General features: G+C 40.7%; 3 protein-coding genes across 6 annotated transcripts in view; 2 read left to right on the top strand and 1 right to left on the bottom strand.

Moving 5' to 3' along the window:
- Positions 1–3,192: 3,192 nt before the first annotated feature.
- Positions 3,193–5,663, bottom strand: itpa (inosine triphosphatase (nucleoside triphosphate pyrophosphatase)). The gene is made up of 8 exons (XM_044130628.1): positions 5,559–5,663; positions 5,345–5,402; positions 4,348–4,412; positions 4,180–4,253; positions 4,048–4,079; positions 3,828–3,940; positions 3,669–3,745; positions 3,193–3,478 (listed from the first exon to the last, which is right to left on the bottom strand). Exons 1-8 carry the CDS (start codon positions 5,619–5,621, stop codon positions 3,373–3,375), a joined length of 588 nt encoding a protein of 195 aa, XP_043986563.1. The 5' UTR covers positions 5,622–5,663; the 3' UTR covers positions 3,193–3,372.
- A 180-nt stretch (positions 5,664–5,843) lies between these two features.
- On the top strand, positions 5,844–10,669 carry mettl13 (methyltransferase 13, eEF1A lysine and N-terminal methyltransferase). Of its 2 annotated transcripts, none has more exons than XM_044130626.1 (9): positions 5,844–6,012; positions 6,121–6,393; positions 6,475–6,946; positions 7,018–7,217; positions 7,832–8,015; positions 8,707–8,862; positions 8,963–9,175; positions 9,264–9,395; positions 10,292–10,669. In XM_044130626.1, the coding sequence occupies exons 1-9, from the start codon at positions 5,860–5,862 to the stop codon at positions 10,573–10,575; spliced, it is 2,067 nt and encodes a 688-aa protein (XP_043986561.1). In that variant the 5' UTR covers positions 5,844–5,859; the 3' UTR covers positions 10,576–10,669. The 2 variants fall into 2 exon arrangements, with proteins under 2 accessions (XP_043986561.1, XP_043986560.1); XM_044130625.1 differs by having other exon boundaries at positions 8,704–8,862.
- A 270-nt stretch (positions 10,670–10,939) lies between these two features.
- The window catches only part of dnm3a (dynamin 3a), a 33,932-nt gene continuing 32,573 nt past the window's right edge, over positions 10,940–12,298 (top strand). For all 3 annotated transcript variants that reach the window (XM_044130623.1, XM_044130622.1, XM_044130621.1), the window contains exon 1: positions 10,940–11,574. In XM_044130623.1, the coding sequence (XP_043986558.1) occupies positions 11,414–11,574 (161 nt within the window). In that variant the 5' untranslated portion in view covers positions 10,940–11,413. The remainder of the gene's footprint in view (positions 11,575–12,298) is intronic.

Genomic DNA, 12,298 nt, shown 5'->3' with positions numbered 1-12,298 from the left:
GTGCAGCTACGCATGCATTTGTGGTATTAAGTCTTGGCTTATGCCTTCTGAATTCTGCTGCATCAGAATCTGCATGTATAACCACAGGCTCGAGGAAAGTAACTACAAAACCAGAAATTGTTCGATTTTTATGTTAAACATTAATTAGAAAGAAAGACGTAGACATTTCTATGCTTGGCTGCGGTAGGACCTGGCCTGATCATCACCATAGAATCGTTAAGAATTCTGTCATGCATCAGAGGGTGCTTGGGGGAAAATATGAGACCAGCTGTTAAAAATAAATAAATAAATAAATAAAAACATCAAGTTAAAGCTGAAGCAGAATGGGGCCAAGCAGCGTGACAACAACCCGAAAGTGCCAGGAAATCCACCAAGGACTGGTGGAGAGTTAATGGGAAGAAATGGAAAGTCTTGGAAATGAGTCAGAGCCCAGACCTTCTTTCTTTGCAGACTGTGTATAATAGTTTTTAATCATCAATGTATTCAACACAATCTTTTTTGTTTACTTGAAGCAGTGTGGGTTTTGTGTGTGTGCTACAGAAATGCCAGGTAGATACACAACTGTGTGTCAACCAGGTCGTGGCAGAAACACATTCTGGCCCAGCGCGACTCTTTAGAAGGGCACTTACACAATAACCTTCCATCGCAGACTATATTATTAGTCCGGTTAGTGACTGCCAGCTTGGACTCCACAGTCAAAATCACCATATTTCTAAGAGTACAGTGGTAATACAAACTGTCTCAATGATAAAGTTCATATTAGTTAAGGGGAAATGTGATCACACAGATGGGGGAGGGGAGTAAAAGGTAAACTGTAAGTACTAAACCACAAAACTGAGTGTTTCGGTAGCCTGGATGTGGTCATAAACAGAGAGCAGCCTGGGGATGACTCTCAGCAGGAATATGTATTAGGTCATGTGTTTCCATCATTCACAGCAGCGGGTTCATGGTGGAATAATTCATCCTTCTGAACCTTTTAAATGTCTTGGAGCGACTTCATTCACAAGAGTTTGTTGAAAAGCAAAATTTATGGGATGGAAAATGGGCGTCGCTTTGAAAGGTGAAACCAGTCTTTTCAAATTTGAAGTCCCGCATAACATATTTTGAGCTGTTTTAAGGACGAGGTTCAATCATTAGAAAGAAAAAAAAAGTCAAGTATCGGCAGGCGTTTACAGTTTTAATGAAACTCGCCACAGCGGGAGACGGCGGGTAAGTCTTGCATAACAGTTAAAAGGAAGTGCAGCTTGTCTCCCCAAAGCCACATCAAACTCTCCTCTTCCTTTGGCTTAATCCTAATGGATTAAAAGCTCATAAAGTCAGGCATCCTTTTCTCCTGGAGCAACTCATTCCTTTAGCAAACACAACCTTGCAACAGCAAAGTCTCCTTCAGATCACTTTGGATAAACCGGCTATTACTGGTTCCGTTTGTTGTAAAGTTGATAATGTCCTGTTTTCCAGGCCTGATGAAGAGGTTTCGGGAAAATGCATCCGAGTTAATCTCCGGAGATGGTTTTCCAAACTCCATCAGGCTGAGGCTTTTCCGGAGCTTGAAAACATCATCTAGTTTCCCTACTCGTAATCACAGCAATCATTTTTAAATGCTGTCATGATGGTTTATGTCCTAACTACCGAAAATGTTGCCAACATATCCACGTTGAGTATGAACGCTAAACATGCTTTGCTCCAGTATATCTGATACTTGCTGTAAAACAAACTGGTTTTCATTAGTCAAGCAAAATGCATGAGTTTTTATTGAAACATAGCAGTTTGTCAAGACATATCTTCACTAAAATGCTCCAGTTTTACAGTAAGACATTTTATATCTTACATATGCTTCTTGCATATTGACCCAGAGCCAACCTGAAGCGTAAACAAACTGACCATCTGCTTCCTAGAGATCCTGAAGATAAATTAGAGAAGTTAGATGTTTTTTAGGTTTTTGGCCCATTTTGTGTAACTCTAACAACTTCAACTCTTCTGAAAAGGCTTTCCACAAGGTTTGTGGTGATGCTTAAGGGAATGTTTTTTGACAATTTCTTAATTTATAAGGCCTGACTCACAGTCCTTTATCCCAAATGTGCTCACTTGGGTTGACGTCAGGACTCCATTTCTTTTTGAACCTTGCGTCGTGCGCTGGAGAGCAGTCATGTTGGAACAGGAAGGGCCCATCATGAAACTGTTCCAACAAAGTTGGGAGCATGAAATTGTCCAAAATGTCTTGGTAGTTCTGATCTTTGGGTAAGCTATTGACTTTGCATGCTGACACAACATATAAGCAAGAAGAAAAAAGTTATTTTTACGACCTATCAAGGTTCAGGGACTACTGTTATTCAGGATTGAAAAGAAATACAACATCCCTTAAATTAAAACTAGAATTAAATGCACAAGTGTGAATTTATTGTGATTTTTATCTAATTTAGTCATGGTAAAAATTACCACCACATATGGAACAAAAGGATGGCATACCCAGCCAGTTATTTCAGAAGCTTGTTGATGGCTTCAGAAACATGTATCAAAGGTACAACATGGCAAAGGACATTTGATTAAAGATTAGTGAGTGTGTGTATAACTTTGATCCCTTTTAAACTAGACAAACTAAATTCAAATTTGTCCCACTAAATTGTTTTTAAAAACTCGTTTAAGTTGTTAGCTGGATTATAATTGTATCTGGATAAAATAGCAGCTTAAGTAAGTCGTTGTTTCTAATAGGCATCAGTCACAGGTGAATGCATAATTCCTGTTCAGAGACCACAGCTGTTTTTTTTTTTCACCAAATCTCTTCTGGTATCACTGGGCTATGTCCACTGAACGCCCCACTCTCTCCTTAAGGATCCGTCTCCTCCCAATCTCCCCTCCCTCCATCTTTTTTGGACTCCATCCTGAACAACTTTCTGCTTCTTGTGCCAAAATCCATGGGCCCAGCCTTAGAAACAGAGATCTGCTGCTCTCATCAGGACCCAGGAGCTTTTCATTTCATGAATTATGGTCTTCTCTGAGTCCATCTTTGCCGGTTCCAGGAAACTAAAACTCAAACAGGCGACTTGGAGATTCTATTTTGGCACAGGAAAGCAAAGCTGGAGGAAGTGTTCGCTGCCTTTTTTTTTAAAAAATTACCTTACAGTTATTTTGTTCATGGTTTTTATAACTAAAACATATCCCAAAACAATTTGTGTCAAAGATTAACTCACAAAATAGAACCTTTGAAAATAAAAGTTTATTAAAATTAAGAGAGAAACAGATATAACCCAAGCCCTGTTCAGCGGTAGGCTTTGCAACATTCTAATTACAAGGGGAACCGCCTAATTTCAATCCAGGTTGGTGCACCTTTTTGAAACCAAAGAACTTTTAATCATCCTGCTTCTACTTCATGCTCTATTTTGAGGTACGGTTGAGTTTTGCAAAGTGCTCGGACATGGCTGCAAGTGCCCGGTAGCGGTGAGAGATTGAGTTCTTTATTTCTTTGGGAAGTTCGGCGTAGCTACAGATAAGAGAGAGAAAAGAAAAAAGTTAGAGCACAGAGAAAGGGTAACATTTTGTAAAACGGTGCATTGACATAGTCCCTTTATCCCTAGTAGGATGGGGATTCTGATTTGGTATTTTCTATATCCACTCAAACAATGTGTTATCCTTTGGCTCCCTCTTGTGGTAAAAACCAAATAGTTGTTTACGTTTTGTCATATCCGTCTGGCTCGAAACAGGGATCCCATCCAAATTCTGACGGCCCCCTGGGCTCCACAATCATCCCCTGAATTATGTTGAGAAGTATGTCAGAGGCAAAAACTACACAACGCAGCCACTGAAGAAATGTCGGTGAGACAGATTCTAACCTCAACTTTCCCTGTGAAGAGCTGCACGGGTTCACCTCTACCAGCGCAGAATGCAAAGGTGCAGAGAGCCCACGCTGATTTATCATCAAAGCCAGCTAAGAGCTTGTAGAGGCCTGAATTACAATCCCAAAACCAAATACCAAAAAGATTAGAAATATTGCAGAGCTTTAATCATAATTTGTTTACCCAACATTAAATGACCGATTACTTTACTACTTACCTCCTGGATGTAGTTGACCAAGAAACCATTTGCTAGAAACAAACAAAACAAAACAAAAAAATCCCTATTAACTTTGGCAAAGTTTTATGATCAGAGATGTATGACTTTATTAGGAATAGGAACTGCACTTACATGTAAGGACCAGGCAGTCCTCCTAAAGCCCTGAAACACAGGCAGGTGTCCTCCACTAAGACCGGTCCATCAATCTTCAAGATAAAAACTGCAGTTTCACTTTTATTCTGACAAAATAAGGTGAAAATGAGGGGGATCTTGCGGTTTTACAGTTACAATATAATGTACCTGCCGTGCGGCCTCCTTACACTTCTGTATGCAAACTTCGTTCGGCTCCCCCTGGTACTCAGGCACTGGGTTCAAATAAAGAAGCATGGGCAGAGATAGAGTTATGCCATTATATTGTTTATGTGTATCTTGACTTGGGGTGCACACGTTTCCCCCCCAAAAATCAAAATCAAAATCAATAAAACTCATAAAAAAGGGACTGTGAACAGAAACTTGAAGTTGCTTTCAAACATTTGGTCTGTATTTGCTGATGGTAACCATATAATTGTATTTTTTTAACCACAGTTTCTTTATCCACTTAATATTAAAAGTATTAATATGCTTTTATTATTATTATTGTTTTTTTTTTTTTATAAGGCATGACATTTTGAGGCTTACCCTCCTTGTGGAGCGTCAATGAACGTCTGTCAAGTCTTTCCAATAATTGTGCAGCCCACGCTGACCCACACTGAGGTTCAGGAAACCTTTGTATTCGTTTTTGGTTAACTGAGTTAGGGTGCAACGCCAATGGGTTTCCAATATTTAACCTTTTCAAGCCATCCCAATTTTTCGAGACACTTTTTGGGGGTTTTACTAGTTGCACGCCATAATCATCAGATTTAATACAAATAAATTCTTGAAATATTTTTCTATGTGCTTTTTTTTTTTTACATAAAAGTTCTCTTTTTGAATTGAATTAATGAACTGAATTGACTTTTTTTTGTTAAATTCTATTTAATTAAGATGCACCTGCCCCTATGGGGTCTTGCGTAAACAGCGGTTTATAACAACAACAACAAAGGTGGAAAGTGTGGCCCACAAGTAAAACTCGACGTTCTACTTGAGTGCTACTCAAGTAAAATCACAAATGATCACAAGTTAAACGTAGCAACGTTTTACTTGACCACAAGTTAAACGTAGCAACGTTTTACTTGCGTTCACAAAATGCCTCTGCTTCCTTAGCTGCTACTGAATGAGGCTATTTATTTTAAGCGATGTGTCTCCTTTAAGTACTTACAATCAATCTTTTTCGACACTATTTTGTAGGGAAATTGGTCTCCGAGTATATGGGCAACCTGAAGGAAGGGGGGGAGGAACGAAATTAGAAATATAAACGGTACATCTAAAACGCAGCTCACGGATGTAACAAACAAATTTGATATGTGTAAAAAATATAGAGACTTTAAACATAAAACAAGACAGTAGCAAATAACAAAACGTAAAACTCTTACTTCTTCGACTTTCTTTGCGTTTCCAGTCACAAAGTACACAGTTTTTCTTGCCGAGACAGCCATGTTTAACCACACTGGGAGAACTAAAAGACCCGGACCTTCAGAGTTCCACTTTAGCCAATGAAATCACTCCCTTCACCTCTCAGCGAATCAGGTACGAGCAAGCGTCCTCGCCAACGAAAGAATTCACCAATCACCTTGAGGTACTGTCAGAAATGTTGTCCGGGTAGAAAACTGAGTCCGAGGGGCCATGTGGAGTGAAAAAAATATTCTGGAAACTAGCTGTTGAAACGAGGACAAGATGAGCCTTTTACCTCGCACCGCCGAGGAGTTCAGCTCTGCAGAGTACTGGGAGAGGTTCTTCAAGAAGCGAGGGGAGAGAGCTTTTGAGTGGTATGGAGACTACAACAAATTGTGCGGCGTTCTTCACAAATATATCAAAGTGCAGGATAAGGTGGGAGAAACAGTATCCTGCCACAGTTTAAAACTTTTATAAACCCATGACTGCAGAACACAAGCCTTTTATTTATAGTTCTCCATGTCGTTGCATTCCTCCCTGTAGGTTCTGGTCGTCGGCTGTGGTAACTCTGAGCTGAGTGAGCAGCTGTATGACGTTGGCTACAAACACCTGACTAACATAGACATCAGCGAGACCGTAGTGGCTCACATGAACCAGCGAAATGCAGAGCGCAGACCAGACCTTACCTTCCATCAGGTGGATGCCACCCAGACTCCCTATGAGGATGCCAGCTTCCAGGCCGCTCTGGACAAAGGCACTCTGGATGCAATGGCATCTGAAGAGGAAGGAGCTCTGGCCAGGAGGATGATCACTGAGGTAAGACAGCAGCAGATGCAGCACCAGACAAAATAACAAAAGGATTTACGTTTTTGTCCACCCGTCATTGTGTGCTTGCAGGTTGGTCGTGTCCTTAAAGTCGGTGGGCGGTATGTGTGTGTGACTCTGGCTCAGGAGGCTGTGATCAAGCTGGCTGTGGAGCACTTTGTTCACATGGGCTGGGCGGTCAGGCTTCACTGCCTGCAGGAAGAAAGAGGGAAAGAAGAAGAAGACACCTTTGCTCTACCTGTTTTTGTTCTCATCTGCACCAAGTTCCGCCAACCCATGCCTACTCCCATTCTAGAGATGTGTGTCGGAGATGATGGAGCGCCTGTCAGACACACACAGGTGTGTGAGCTTTTGTCTGCTGTGAGGGAGTACCAGGCTTATTCTGTTCTGAGGAAGAGACTTCGTACAAGCACAGACCCTGGTTCGAGTCTTTCCCTTACGCTCTGTAACGCCAAGACAGGTCTTCCCAGATACACTGTCACAGTGCAAGATTGTCCGCCTGGAGCCAAAGTGCCAAGATCCAACCAATTTGCTATATTTATAGGTGAGCTCTTGTTTTTATATTTTGTTTGTTCTTACATTGATTCTAGTTGCCTGACTGTGTTGTTTTGACAGTACCCAGAGGGAGTGAGACGGCTTGGCTCTATAGCTCCACTGAGGGCAGGAGGCAGCTGGCTGCCAGCGCCAATTTTCGTCGCCTGGTTATTGCTTCAATGCACAGGAATCAGGAGTACACAGACATGCAAGCAGTCCAATCAGAGCTCTCACCGGTGGTGATGGACTTGGCTCCACCTGGTATGCCAACCAACCAGCAGGTAAACGCTTAAGCGTTTTTGCATTTTGTCACCGTACAACCATAAATTTCAAAGATGTTATTTGATAGATCAAGACAAAGCAGTATATAATAATAATAATAAAAAAAGTATGGAATGCATTTGTATCTATCCCTCATGAGTAAATAGTTTGTAGAGCCACCATCTTTTGGGGTATGTCTGAGTTAGCTTTGGACATCTAGACTGAAGAGTTTCCCCATGATTGTTTGCAAAATAGCTCAGACTTTTTCAGGCTGGCTGAAGAAGAACATTTCAGAAAATTAACTTTCAAGTCTTGTCATAAATTGTTAAATTGATTTATTTGAACTAGGTCATTCTGACTCATGAATGTGCTTTGATCCAACCAACCCCTCAATAGCATTATAAGCATCACAATTGTTCTGGAAGTGAAACCACTTTCACAGCCGTAAGTTTTTTCTGCCACGCATAATGTTTTGTATGCAAGACAAAAAGTCAAACATTAGTCTCACTCGACCAGAGCACCTTCCTCTACGTTCGGATCTTGTTTTCTAAAACTGCCTTCAACACAAATGATCTTGTTGCGGTTCTAGAAAAGCTCATCCGGCAATCCATTTGGACTCTCGTTCTTCATTCAGGTGCCGTTTCTGTCAGTGGGAGGGGATCTCGGTTGGCGAGAAGAAGTCAGCAGGGGTGTGAGTCCGTTCAGTGGGGAGTACTGTGTGGAGAACGTCAGAGGAGAAGATGGAGAACTGTATCGCAGGCTCGTGTTCCTGTCCAACATTTCCTTGGTTCAGTCAGAGAGCCGACTCGTCCCATCAAGTACTGGTCATTCTTTTTATTTTGCATGTAGATTTTCTTTACTGCACTGCATTAGAGATAATCTTTTAACTAATGGAGCATTTAAGCAAGATCAGCACATATGTGGTGCATTGTTAAACATTTACTGGGACATTTTCCTAAAAAGACGAGTACGTTTTGTGGCAAAATGGAACCAAATGAAAATCAACAAGGCAACTATTAGCTATCATCTCAGCAGTTACAGTAACGCAAAATTCTTCACACAGATATTATTTATGGAAAAGAATAGAAACTGAGAAAAACTCAATCATAACATTAATAAATTTATATACTTACCACCAAGACATTTGTAGTTTCCTTAAATTAAATATTCAAATGGTTTGTTTGCAACTCTAAGCAAAATTAGCAGCATATTTGAAATTTCTAAATTTGTGATGTGTATGTCTTTGGCCAAAAATAGTCTGCATTATGGAAAAGCTAACTGCGGAGCCTATAAAAATATTTGGATATTTTATCCTTTTTATTGCTGTTACAAAAAATGGTCATCAATTTTAGCATGTTTGAGAAAAAAAAAAAACAGAATAAACCGTTTAATGTCATTATGCTGTACAAATTAGTTTTCACTTTGACATTAAAGGTATTATTTTAATATAATAAAATGGGGAGCAATAATATCAATATATTAAATGGAGGAAAATTTGTGTCTCAGCAGAATCAAGTCACAAGAAGAAGAACAAAAAGAAGACCAAGGCAGCAGTTACACCTTCAGCCAGTGTGTCAGTGGACAGCGGCTTCCTGTGCTGTGCTCACCATGAGGTCATGGTGGCTGGTCTTTCTATGCTTGGCTTGGGGACTCCACAGAACAAAGGTGTGTGTCTGTGCAGACCCGCCATTTTTGGATATACCACAGCCTCTGCAGAACATTTTATTCGTCTTTACAAACGTTTTCTGACCGTCTTCCTTCCTAGACGTTCCGGTTTCGGTGCTCCTGGTGGGCCTCGGCGGAGGAGGCCTGCCTCAGTTCCTCCGAGACTTTGTGCCTGATGCTGCCGTCGAGGTAGTAGAATTAGACCCAGTGGTGCTGGAGGTGGCAAAGGAGTGGTTCGGATTCCGGCCGGACGATCGTTTGACCGTCACCCTTGGCGATGGCCTTGAGCGCATCTGTTTCCTGGAGAAAGAAGGTCAGCATGGAGTCAGGAACGTTGACAGAAAAATAAGTGGATATATCAACAAACTCACATCTGACTGTTTGGGTTTTTTTCTTTATAGGTGGCCATTTCTTTGATGTTGTCATGTTTGATGTAGACAACAAAGACAGCTCTGTGGGGATGAGCTGCCCTCCTGCTGCCTTTGTAGAAACTGCTGTTCTGCAGAAAGTTTTTAATTTGCTCACTCCTAGAGGTAAACAAGGGTTCAATTTTACTTCATATATATTCCTGGAAAAAAGAAAAGCTTAAAATAATCTGCAATAGTCTTGAGATCAAAGTGGAAGTACACATCTAGCAAAAAGGTACAACAGCACGGTTTTGATAAAACCTAGACCCTTCTCAAAGTCTTGACTTACTTGCAGTTAAAGATCTCTGATGAGACTTGGAAGTTGCTAATCTCAGACACACACTATTAAGTCTATATGTGATTGAACTATTTTGCAAAGAATGATCTCAGTTTCTAGATGTACAAAACTGATAAAAAACATTTGGACTTCGGGTTAATTACATATGCACGCCACACTTCAGATTTATATTTATGAAGAAAAAAACCCATTGAAAATCTTCATCACTCTCCTTCCATTTATATTGACTTCAGTATGCAGCACTTTGTGTTGATCTGTCACATGAAATCCCAATAAAATACACTAAAGTTTATAGTTGCAACGTGACAAAGTGGAAAAGTTAAAGGATTAATAATACTATTGGAAGCCACTGAATCCCAAACATGCTGTATTGTAGCTTTTAATGCCAGAATGATTTAAGATGTGTGTCAGTGTCTTTACATATGTTTTGGGATTATGTTATAATTCTGGAATGCAGAAGTAGAGGAATCAAGTGTGTGTGCGTGTGTATGTGTGTTTGGGAAGTGGGAAGGTGCCAGACAAGACCAAACAAGAAATAACTTGGGATCATGCATCCGAAACAAAACTAAAAGTAAATGCAATAATTTTATTTTCATTTGAGTACATTAAATGTTACCATTGCATTTTACACACATCCCCGACTTATTTAGACTTGAGGCTATTAAAACGGAAATATAATTTTTCATTTGTTTGTAATACCATTCTTTGAATCTTTTTCTGCCAGGTCTGTTCATATTAAACCTTGTGTGCCGCGATCCAGTCCTGAGGAAAGACGTGCTGGAGCGTGTCAAGAGCGTGTTTCCCACTGTGCTCTCTCGAAAGATCGCCGAGGAGATCAACGAGGTCCTCCTGTGCTCCCGAGAAGAAAAGAATGCCGCGCACATCCTTCCATCCTTGAGCCAAGCAGCCAAGAATTTCCAGAGCACGTTGTCCTGTGACAGAACTGAACCCAAACCCAGGCCACTCATAGACATTGCAGAGATGATAAAAGATCTAAAACTAGAGTAACTTTTTAAGCACAGGTTTAGACTGATGGAAAAAAAAAACTGAACATGCATTTGTAATGTATCACTAATAAATATCGTGTACATTTTTTCTTTCACTTTCCTCTGGTTTCTCTTTCACTCCACTGTGCACACTCCCTCACAGGCTAGGAATGCAGCAGCGTTATTTACAGTGGATGAACTACACACTATGGCTCTGGTTGCTGTGTATATCGGGCTGCAGTTTGTGCCCTACCCTACTCCAGACCTGTGGGAGTTTAAATAGCTGCAACCCCAGAGCAGTGATTGCATTTTTAGTTGGTAGCTAATTGGCTACGAAGTTTGTCTGTCTTCAGATTTCGGGGGTAGGGGGGGACAGAGGAAGGGCTGCTCAGGGGAGGCAGATTTGCTCGCTTATGCGCATGCGCAGAAAACTTCATTCCGTTAGCTGTCAAAGCAGAACGTTCCTACTTTGTTTTCCATGGAGCTAACTTAGGGAAGAGGGGAAACTACGGAAACCTGTCCAGAGTTTTAAGGAGAGGAAATACTACAAATGTTTTAAGGTTTGAGTGAAGAAACATGTCTTTAGCGAACTTTATAGGGGATATTCTTTCTTTGACAACGACAAGGACCGACGTTACTTTCTTTACCCTGAAGTGCTAACGGCTGGTCCTGCCTTGGAAAAAGCAGCAGCAGCCCTGTTCGCGTGTACTATGTTTTAAGTTTTTTTATGTTTTCACTTCATAAATACTTCATAACACCGAGTAACATTAAAATATGGTAGTTTCGCTGTCGAGTGGCGTTGACTAGAAAGGGAGGAAAACAGGAAAATTGGAGCTGGACAGGTAGCAGCCCTCGTTGCGATGGGCAACCGTGGGATGGAGGACCTGATCCCGCTGGTCAACCGCCTCCAGGAAGCTCTGAGCACCGTGGGGCAGAGCTGCAGCCTCCACCTGCCGCAGATCGCCGTGGTGGGCGGCCAGAGCGCGGGTAAAAGCTCTGTCCTGGAAAACTTTGTTGGCAGGTAAGATCATCATCACTCAAATCTTAACAGACTGAACAAAAAACAAACAAAAAATCCCCTTTGCGCGTGAATCACTCCACGTGGAGTTTCACTTTCTTCAGGGGCGCATCCAGAGTGAAGGGGGAATCTCGGAGTGACCCACTGAAACAAAAAGCCAAAACAGAACTTACTTCAGGTTTATGTATGTATTTATATATTAGGTTGGAACTTTAAATGTTTCACATTTTAAACAACCTAATAATTTGTATATTGTGTTTATTAATAACTACACACCAAGAATCAGCTATTTTAATATGTTAAGACATTTTTAAATCCCTGCAAAAAGTTGTAAATTATGCTAAATTACTGTTCCTATTACATGAATATCTATATTCACAGAGGAATATTATTCCTCTCCCTAAAAGCCATGGATTAAAATATTAGGAGCGGGCTACTAATTTCATAAGATGTCCATTCCCGACCATTCTTGGTTGTCCCACTGCATAACTGTGAAAATGTGGAAAAGTGCACAGGTAGGGTTAGTTTTTCAGCTAATGTTATTCATCACATCCTTATGATTGTGATTTATTTATTCTTATCTAATAACGTGCTGTAAGTAATTTGACATGTTTTATAGTTAGATAACTGATGTTTCTATTGTCATAATAGAAAACAATTATGAATTACCATTTCTTGTAGAACTTGAGGGAAGACTGAAAAGGATAAATGCTATGCCTTCCACAAT

Source organism: Gambusia affinis, linkage group LG10 (genome assembly GCF_019740435.1).
Source record: "Gambusia affinis linkage group LG10, SWU_Gaff_1.0, whole genome shotgun sequence".
Lineage (NCBI taxonomy): Eukaryota > Metazoa > Chordata > Actinopteri > Cyprinodontiformes > Poeciliidae > Gambusia > Gambusia affinis.
Note: the sequence above shows the minus strand (reverse complement) of the source record. Positions and strands in the feature narration are given on the sequence as shown.

Excerpts from the sequence above, each read along its gene's own strand:
- itpa (XM_044130628.1), bottom strand. The coding sequence starts at position 5,621 with ATGGCTGTCTCGGCAAGAAAAACTGTGTACTTTGTGACTGGAAACGCA. Across the intron at positions 4,413-5,344 it reads AGTGTCGAAAAAGATTGATT|TGCCTGAGTACCAGGGGGAG; the intron begins GTAAGTACTTAA and ends ATTTGAACCCAG. Across the intron at positions 4,254-4,347 it reads GTAAGGAGGCCGCACGGCAG|ATTGATGGACCGGTCTTAGT; the intron begins GTACATTATATT and ends TTTATCTTGAAG.
- mettl13 (XM_044130625.1), top strand. The coding sequence starts at position 5,860 with ATGAGCCTTTTACCTCGCACCGCCGAGGAGTTCAGCTCTGCAGAGTAC. Across the intron at positions 8,863-8,962 it reads GGGGACTCCACAGAACAAAG|ACGTTCCGGTTTCGGTGCTC; the intron begins GTGTGTGTCTGT and ends CTTCCTTCCTAG. Across the intron at positions 9,396-10,291 it reads TAATTTGCTCACTCCTAGAG|GTCTGTTCATATTAAACCTT; the intron begins GTAAACAAGGGT and ends TTTTTCTGCCAG.